Genomic DNA, 9,202 nt, shown 5'->3' with positions numbered 1-9,202 from the left:
CCGTCCCCCTCCCCCCGAGCCACTGCCTCGGTCCCAGCTGGTGTCCTGGGAGGCGTGCGCTGCCCTCGCCTGGGAGGGCTGTCTCCCTCCTGTGCCCGTAGCTAGTGAGGCTCCAGGCACATGGCTGTTGACTCAGGAAGGACTTGTGACCAGCATGGATTTGGTGAAACAAACCACTGACTTCTCTGAAGGATGAACTTTGTATTCTAAACAGTGTGTTTTCTTACAAACAGTTTCTCTGAGAAAATGTGTCAGCAGCAGGCCAGCCCCTCTCGGGGGACCCGCTGCCTAACGCAGAGGCGCCTCCGCGCAGCTCTGGAGCCAAGGGGGGTCTGCTCTCTGAGGACCTGGAGCGCAGAGCAGGCCCAGCCCTGAGGGCCATGTAGCTCCGTCGTCACCTGAGCCTTTATCCACATTTTCCAAAACACCTCTGGCAAGAACCTGTTTTTAAAGTCGTTATAATGTTCAAATTCAGCTTATTAAATAGTTATAATATTCTTTAGACTGAAGAAAGAAATGAAAAACTTGTTTTTTACTGGCCTGACCTTTCTCTATAGTGTTTTAATCCTAAAAGTCATAACATTTTTCTCTATTCACTGAAAAATGAACATTTGTTTTAATGCAGTGGGAAGACCACATGAAAGCAATAGCATCTTCTAGAACAGCGGCTCTCAACCTGTGGGTTGCGACCCCTTTGGCGGTGGAACGACCCTTTCACAGGGGTCGCCTAAGACCATCCTGCATATCAGATATTTACATGACGATTCATCACAGTAGCAACATGACAGTTATGAAGTAGCAACGAAAATAATTTTATGGTTGGGTCACAACATGAGGAACTGTATTTAAAGGGCCGGAAGGTTGAGAACCACTGCTCTAGAAACACGGAGGTGGAGAGAAAGGAAACATGGGCCATTTGTAGGGATTGAGGGAAAGGCATCTTTCTGCAAGGCCCTTCCACCTCAAGGCCTATTGTTCTTATTCTTCAGAATGACTGAGAGCGAAATCCCAGAGCTTCCTCCGCCTCAGTGTTCAGTCATTAGGGCCACAGAGGCAGGCAGGGGGAGCTCCGAGCTTACTGTCATTACTATGAAGCCCCCATAAGTGGACCGGAGCATTGCCTGACGCACACTGCCCTGCCAGAAGCGAAAACACCTCCTGTTCAGGGGAACGTCTGCTCAACAGTGCCACCTATAGGAGTATCTAGGTCACGACACTTGGACCCACTTCCTATAAAAAAGAAAACGCTGAGAAGGATTTAAAGCTGCATCAGGGCTGAGGGCCCAGGGAGAGTGAGGAGCCAGTGGCTGCTCTGAGACCCCAGGTGCAGCCCTGAAGCGTGCAGGCAGCATGGGGATGGCGCGGCCTGTGGCTCAAGCACCGCGCTCCCTTGTGGAGGTGGGGCGCTGGGTGAGGCGTCCCTGTGTCCAGACCACTTCTGTCCCTCTGTGTGTAAGGCCCTGCCCGTGACAAGCTCCCGGAGTTCCAGGGTCTAGAGCAGATGCGATCTTAAGGGCCAGCCCCAAAGGGAGACTGAACAAATTTCAGTCTGCATTTTCAGAGGGAAAAGAGGTAACGTGATTGTAAAGGGAAGGTCGGGAGAGGGGAAGTGGGAGGCAGTGCCCGCGGGGACGGCCTTTGCCTGTGCACTGAGCCGCCCTCGGTGTGGCTGACGCTTGTTTCGCCTACAGCCGGAGGACCTGGACCCCTTCCAGGACGCCCTGGAAGACAGGAGGTACCCCGGGGAGGTGACCATCCCGAGCCCCAAGCCCAAGTACCCGCAGTGCAAGGAGAGCAAGAAGGACCTGATAACGTAAGCCTGGCGTGGCTCCCTCTCCTCGCGCCCTCTCTCTGCTACTTTAAAACCGGCTTGTGCGTGCCTTGCCGTCTGAGCATGCGACATCCGCAGCGTGTAGATGTCCCCAGCGGCCAGGGCGGCAGAGCGACCGCCACGTGGCCTCGCGTGTGTTCCCGCGCTCTGGCCGCGGAGCCGCCGTCCTCATCCAGGCGCACACCCACAGCTTCTCCAGGGCCCAACCCCTTGCAGACATTGCAGCTAAACTGGAAACAATGAAACTTTTTACAAGTTTTTTAAACACACTTACTATTCTGGCTGTTTCTGTTTTTGTTTGGTGGCAGATGTCCAACACCCAGGTGTGATGGGAGTGGTCATGTGACTGGTAATTACGCCTCACATAGAAGGTGTGCCTTCATTTTCCTCATGGTGGATCCTGTCTTTCCAATTTATTGTTTTCAGCTTACCTCAACAATGCTGTCCCAGTCCCCCCGTCGACTGTGTGTGCCCCGCGCAGTGCTCCATGTTGACCTGCACCATGTGCTGATGGGTGTGTTGTGGAATGTGCTTTATTGGAAAATAAGCTGCCTAAATTGGGGAAATTCTTTACATTTCAACCAAAGAGCACTAATATTTTTATCTTTTTTAAAAAGTGACTTAACAGACCTGTTTTCTTAAATTTACATGCAGAGTTAATTATAAAAAGTCAACATACAGCACTTGCCCCATCGCTTTTCTGCATTAAACTTTAATTTCAATTTTGTGTGTGTTTGTTCGGAGCGCCAGCTGGTGGAGGCTCCTCACGGACTCTCTGGCCTGTCTTACAGTCTGTCGGGCTGCCCGCTGGCTGACAAGAGCATCCGGAGCATGCTGGCCACCAGCTCGCAGGAACTCAAGTAAGACTGATGGGCATCGTCCTCCTTAGAAGCCTGCTCACTGAGCAGGGACAGAACGGAGGTGTCGTCTGAAAAGAAAATGTCTTTACGAAGCCACGTGCACAGCAGCACATGCCTGGGTCCTCGGGATGTAGTCCCTTCCCAGCAGCTCCCTCTGCTCTCCCCTCTCGTCTGTCTCTAGTTCTTTCAGTCGTATCCTTTCTGTCTCCATTTTCCCAAAGCACATTGTGCTCTCCGGCAGGTGTGCGTGCACAGGGAAGGGAGGTTCCACAGGGTTTCTCAGACTTTTAAGAAAAGACAAAAACTTAAAAGTCAAAAATTGACGTTTTGAGAGTCAGTAGTTCACGTGATTACTTAACGCTTAGACGTTCACTAGCACTGTGACAGGAAGCTACAGGGTACCAGCCAGCCCCTCAGGTTCCCAGCGGTCAGAGTCACCGACACTCAGACAGCGACTCAGGCCTTCACACACGCATCCCTCTAGCGGCTGCATCTCCTGCTCCTCTGTGTCTGTAATTTTTCTATATTTTAAACATGATCTGGTCTCCGGCACTTATGCCTCAAGTGCACACACGTGATGAGCCGGGTCAGTTCCCGGCAGACTGTGGACGAGGTGGGCGCAGGTACTAGGAAGGGCACCGCGCGACGGGGCTCTCGCTGGAGTGGACGCGGGGTGGACGTGAGGAAACCAGGGGCCCGTGCTGTCCTCGGTGCCCTCGGGCCACACTGCTTGGCTTCCTTCTCGCTAGGAAATGGCTGTGTGACCCGTTAGAGAAAATGCTGTCTGCTGACCCTGCGTGATTCCTTCCCAAGACCCGCGACCGCTGCGCCGACCAGGCTGTCCGGTGTGGGGCTCGGTTCACTCATGTCGTTTCTTACAGGACCCCTGTCCAGGGCCCTAGCGCCGTAGACCACCTGCTCATGTTCAGTGACCTTCTGAACTAGCCCTCCGGCCACCAGTCTTCTTCATGGCGTGTAAACAGCAGAGGCGCCCTCTTCCCGGCGGCCATAAAGCCCGTAGCATCCTCCACAGTGCCTCCCAGTGGACAGGATTAGCAAGAACAGCTCAGCCCGCTGGGTTCCGGCCTCTTTTTTCATAGCTTGAAACCATGCTTCTCTCCTGGCCAGGACGTGGGTCACTGCCCCTGGACCTTAGCCAGCGCCTCGAAGGCACTTCCCTTTGACTCTGTGATGAGGACACTTGGCAGAAGTCTGGCCCAGCTCCCGCCCCACAGGCCGGCTGTGACCGGGACCGTGGCCTTCCCACAGCTCGCGCCTAATGCCGCATCTAGACCCAGAGGCCAGAGTAGTGTTCTGCAGGTCTGGTTAGCACTGGTTTGCATCCCTTGACTGTGGGCTTAGAAGTTTCTGTGGATCTGAAGCTCCAGGCTGCCTGCCTCCTCCTGTTTCATCTTGGAAGATGGCGTCCTCGCCATCGGCATCTTCAGAGGGAGGCGCTGCCCTTCCCTCGTCCGCTTCTTCCCCGAGGGCCTCGCCATCCAGAGGGGCTGTCTCCTCATCCGGCTGATCTGACAGCCACACTCGCTCCCAGGCTTGTCTTTGTAACCAGTGCATGGTTTCTCTTTCTTAGAAACCTAAACGTGACCAGTTTTCTGGATGGTTTGTGTTTATCGTTGGATCTTCGATTAAATGTACACAATAAAGGTGTAATGCTGAAATAAGCAGTTCTCACTGGTCTTTTCCAGCTGTCCGTAGGGTACATGGTTTCCTTTCTCCTTGGAATTGTGATTCTCCCATCCACTCCTCTTACCTGAGTCCCAGGCCGCTGTCCATCGGGAGGTCACGCAGCTCCCTCTAGAGAAATCAGGCCGGGCTCTGGTCCGAGCTTCTTCACGCGTGTTCTCAAAGCCGCTTCCGTGGTGGAGAGCGTGACCGGCACTGGCCGTGGTGCAGCGGCTCCCACGTCTCGTGAGACAGTGGGGCCCCGCCTCCTGCAGAGAGCACCTCCACGTGCACCTGCTGAGAAAGCACTTCCTGGAGCGAGTCCTCTTGTCCCTTCTCACACTGACGTTACACCAGCTGGCCACTAACCGGACACTCTTGGTCACGGACTGACAACTCTGCCAGATAAACTTTGGGTCTTGGGTCCTCAAACCTCTTAAACACCCCAAGATGATGCCTAGTTCGGTGCTCACCCAGAGCCACACGTTGTGAATATTCTGGAAAAGAAGTCAATAGCGTCATTCCTGATTGTGTACAACGTGTAAACGGTGCACATCAGAATGTGACGTGCACGTGAGGGCCACTGGCGTCTGGAGCTCCTGCTCTCCGGCCCCTGGTCTGTCCGACAGAGAAAGCCCAGGTCAGTGGCTCAGGGAGGTGGGCACAGCCCAAGGAAAGTGACTCCCAGGGGACAGGCCAGGGTCACGCCGGCCAGGAGTCCCCGAGGCTGGAGCCCAGCCCCACACACTCGGGGTGCTGCACGGTGTTCTTCAAGCTGCCTCCCTGGGTGAGGTCCAACCCTGCAGTTCACCAGACCCCAGGCCCAGAAATAGAATAAAACTGTCACGAGTCAGCGGGGCTGATGACAATGAGGCTTCACGTGAGCTCTGATTCAGAAGGAACTTTCTTCTCTGACCATCTCCCCTGCTCAGACCACCTGAGAGTCGTGACAGGAAAACTTGCAGATCACATGACAGGACCGTCAGCCTCTTCCTAAAGACACCGTGCCCTCCCGCCTGCTCCCCTCTTCCTTCCAGGTGCGCGAGCGAGCACCTGCAGGGATGGGAGACGGAGGGTCTCAGCTACCTTTCCCTCAGGGAGCCAACAAGCTGCCTCCACGCAGCTCCAACCACGGGCCTCCAGTTGGCTTCCTGACGCGTTGCTCTTGTCTTAGGGTGCAGCGCCCCGAGGCCCACGGGGGCAGCTGCTGCAGGACGGTCGCTGCTGTGCGCCACCTCCGCGCGGCGTGTTGGGGCTTTGATTTAACCCGGTGCTGGGGCTGCTTGGGGCTCTGCCCTTTGGAAAGTTCTCTCCCGTGCCCGTGCTTTCTGGGCATCTGTCCTGTGTTTTTAGCTCAGACGCATGTACCACAGACCTTTCTGAAAACCTGGTTACATCTGTTTTAAAGCAAACTGTAAAAACTGGAATTCTGAACGTAGGCCAAGATGTTCCTTTCCTCTGAGGCTGCTCATCCCTGGGGTCTTCCAGGCTTATCTCTCAGCTGCAAGAGCAGCGTAGGCTGCGGGAAGATGGTCCTCAAGGGCCTCAGAGGCCTCACTCGTCTCCGGCTTCCGGTGCTTTGGGTGCGGGAGTCGCCCGCGGTGGCTGTGCGCCTGATTCTCAGACAGAACCCCCCCGCCCCCGTGCTTCACGGTGGACAGCAGTGAGTCCACAGGACCTTGCGAGTTACAGCTGCCCCGACGGAGCCCCGTTTCTCTAACAGACGCGCCTTTCCTTGCCGGAGGGGCATTGGCCTCGCCGTGCAGGTCGCTCCTTACAGCAGAGGTGACTGTCGGTCTGGCCTCCACATTGAGTGGGGTGGGGTGGCATGTGACACTTGCTCTCCCACTTTAAACAGCCCCCCATGGGCCCCTCGCTTCTGTTGTTCCGCCGCTGGCTCGGTAGCCTGGGAATGCCTGGTCTGTGTGGGACCGTCTGCAGCCATGTGTCTACAGGTGGGAAGTGGGTGCTGGCCGTGGGCTTCCTGGGTGCACCTGGCACCATGCATGTGACCTGGGCCTCAGGCTGCCACGAGTTAGAGTGCGTGGGAGCCACGCCCACCCCAGGTTCCACGGCTCTGCTGGTCTGACTGACACAGGTCCCTTGAAGGTGCCTCTGTGAAACCCCCAGGAAGGCCCAGGCTCCTTTCACAGATGTGGGAACTGAGGCACCCGGCTGGTGTGGCTCAGTGGCAGAGCGTTGACCCAGGAACCAAGAGGTTGCCAGTTGGATTCCTGGTCGGGGCACAGGGCCAGGTTGTGGGCTCCATCCCCAGTAGGGGGTGTGCAGGAGGCAGCCAATCAATGATTCTTTCTCATCATTGATGTTTCTATCTCTTTCCCGCTCCCTTCCTCTCACTCTAAAAATCAATAAAAACATTTTTTAAAGAAACTGAAGCTCAGGCAAGACCCACAGACAAGAGTCAGTGACACCTTTTCCACATGTCAAGCTACCTCTTCAAAATTAATAACACTTTAGGTGTGCTGTTCCGCGGTGGAGAGTAGAGGTTTACAATTACCTGTGGCTCTAACCACACACGTGCACACACATACACACGCATACACACACATGCACAGGCGCACATACATGCACAGGTACACACATGCACACATATGCACACACAGGCGCACGCTCATGCACACAGGCGCACATGCGTGCACACACAGTCACATGCATGCATGCACGGGCACGGACACAGGCGCACACGGGCACACGCACATGCACACACAGGCGCACACACGGGCAAGGCACACACACACACACACCACTTTTCTGTCCCTGCAGCGCTCAGCATTCGGTCTCAGGCAGGGACCCCCAGGGAGGTGAGCTGCGTGGGGTCCGATGTGGCTGAGCTGCAGACATGTCCCGCCTGGTGAGTGACGCCTCCTCCACTGGAGGCAGCGTCTGTGCGTCTGCACAGGTTCGTGAGGTGCACGCAGGCAGCACTTCCTGAAGCTCCCTGAGCGACCGCCTGCTGCAGACCCCCCCCACACACACTTCATTGTAGGAAGTACAGGCCGATGTAAAGGACGCCCAGCGTAGGACATGGAGTCGGGCACAATGTCGTGAAACTTCCCAGGTCATGAGCTTGAGGGTGACTGCAGTCACGCAGACCCCCGGATGGACGTGCAGCAGGCACCACGCAGAGCTGCACCCCACGGTGGTCCACGGGGCCCTGCGGGGGGTGAACCAGGAAACCGCCTCCGTGTCTCTGGAGCCCGGCACTGCAGACACTGTGGGGACAACCCCTGTGTCCCTCCCGCCCCGCGGCCGGGGTGCCACCTGGGGCACAGGCGGCAGTGCCCTGCTCGTTCGCTGCCTCACCAGGTCCCAGCTGAGCACCTCCCTTCCTCTCCTCCTTCCAGTAGTTGGGGGAGCCCCCACCTTTACCGGGCAGGGCCCACAGCCTGGGTGGACCTTGCACCCTCCGCCCACCGACCTGCTGGGCAGAGCCAGGGCCCTGGCTGGAACCGCCTGCCGTGAGCACCACTTACATGGGCCTTGACTTGTAAATTGGAGGTTTCATTCCAGTAAACACTTCACTAATTTACAGTTCCCTGGAGCAAAATGAATGAAATTGGAAATAAAGTAGATGTTCCCTTTGGGAAATTATTGACAAGGATTTTGGAGGGCATTTTTCCGGGCAGTTTCAGGGCAGGAACCATTCTCTCCAGGTCTCTTCCCTGATTGGCAAACTCAAGGAGTGAAGGGCTGTGTGAGGGCCTGGGGCGTGGCTTCCTGCGCGGCCGCCGTCGTGTCTCGTTGCGCTGCATCGTGGCGGGTTTGCTGCAGAAAAGGGTCTTTGTCTGGCAAGGTGACTTCTGCTCAGTCATCCACACCCGAGTCCAGGTCCATGGGGCTGGCTGCTTCCCTGTCACGAGGGTTGGAGAGCGCTGACCTCCCAGCCATGGGAGCGGTGTGGTCCTGTGAGCGGGTGGCCGCCCCACGCCTCCCTGACGTCCCTAAGAACACACATCAGTGCACCTGCTTCCTAAGAATCAGAACAAAAGTGTAACCGGCGTTATGACGTGTCTGCCGCTGTCCCACAGAACTCCCTGGGGGGCCACATGGGTGGGGGGCCACCTCGCACCTGCACACACACCCCTGTGTGTGAAATTGGAAATAAAGTAGATGTTCCCTTTGGGAAATTATTGACAAGGCTGCGTGCAGAGCCGCGGCCACGTGTTCCTGAGCTCCTGGGTGGGGCCCCCGTGGCTGAGGAACTGAACTTCCATTGTACTTCGTTTTATCACTTCACGTGAAACGGGCACACGTGCTGAGTGAACACCTATACCAGCCAGCCCGCCCGGAGCCTCAGACCTCGTTCACATGGTTCTTCATGCATTTGCCACAGTCCGATCCCCATTCAGGAATGTGATTTCTACAGCTGGAAAGCGTTTGGGTTTTTCAGCATCTGGGCCTTCGGTGCTTCTGTCCCATTACTGAGCCACTGACAACGAGTCCTTTCCTAGCGACACACGGACACGTGTCCTGTTTTATTCAATGCCGTTGTAGACACACTTCCAAGCATCGTGCGTGGAGACGGCAAGATCCGTAGCGGAACGTCTCAGGTTATTTTCAGAGAATCAATTCGTGACTTGCAAACTCGTACAGAATCGCGTTTGGTTGGGCAGGGGCTCCCTTCCTGGTGGCTGCGGGCCTGGCCGGGGGTGCGTGCGCACTGGGGCTCCGCGCTGGGGCTGTGCTCCGGCACCCGCACAGTCCCTTCCGGCTCGCTTCCTGTCGGCCACCCACAGGAGCGCGCAGGCGGCCTCGCTCCCGGGACCCGTGCTGCTCCCTTCACGGCCCAGGACGCGCCTCAGGGCTT

At 56.4% G+C, this 9,202-nt stretch overlaps 1 protein-coding gene across 1 annotated transcript in view; it reads left to right on the top strand.

Moving 5' to 3' along the window:
* Nucleotides 1-9,202, top strand: part of MYT1L (myelin transcription factor 1 like) — a 298,509-nt gene that overhangs the window by 259,088 nt on the left and 30,219 nt on the right. Inside the window, exons 18-19 of the mRNA XM_015561792.1 lie at nucleotides 1,673-1,813; nucleotides 2,623-2,691. Of these exons, the coding sequence (XP_015417278.1) occupies nucleotides 1,673-1,813; nucleotides 2,623-2,691 (210 nt within the window). The remainder of the gene's footprint in view (nucleotides 1-1,672; nucleotides 1,814-2,622; nucleotides 2,692-9,202) is intronic.

This window comes from Myotis davidii, unplaced genomic scaffold (assembly GCF_000327345.1).
Source record: "Myotis davidii unplaced genomic scaffold, ASM32734v1 scaffold1395, whole genome shotgun sequence".
NCBI classification, from domain to species: domain Eukaryota; kingdom Metazoa; phylum Chordata; class Mammalia; order Chiroptera; family Vespertilionidae; genus Myotis; species Myotis davidii.
This window is presented reverse-complemented; position numbering and strand designations above follow the sequence as displayed.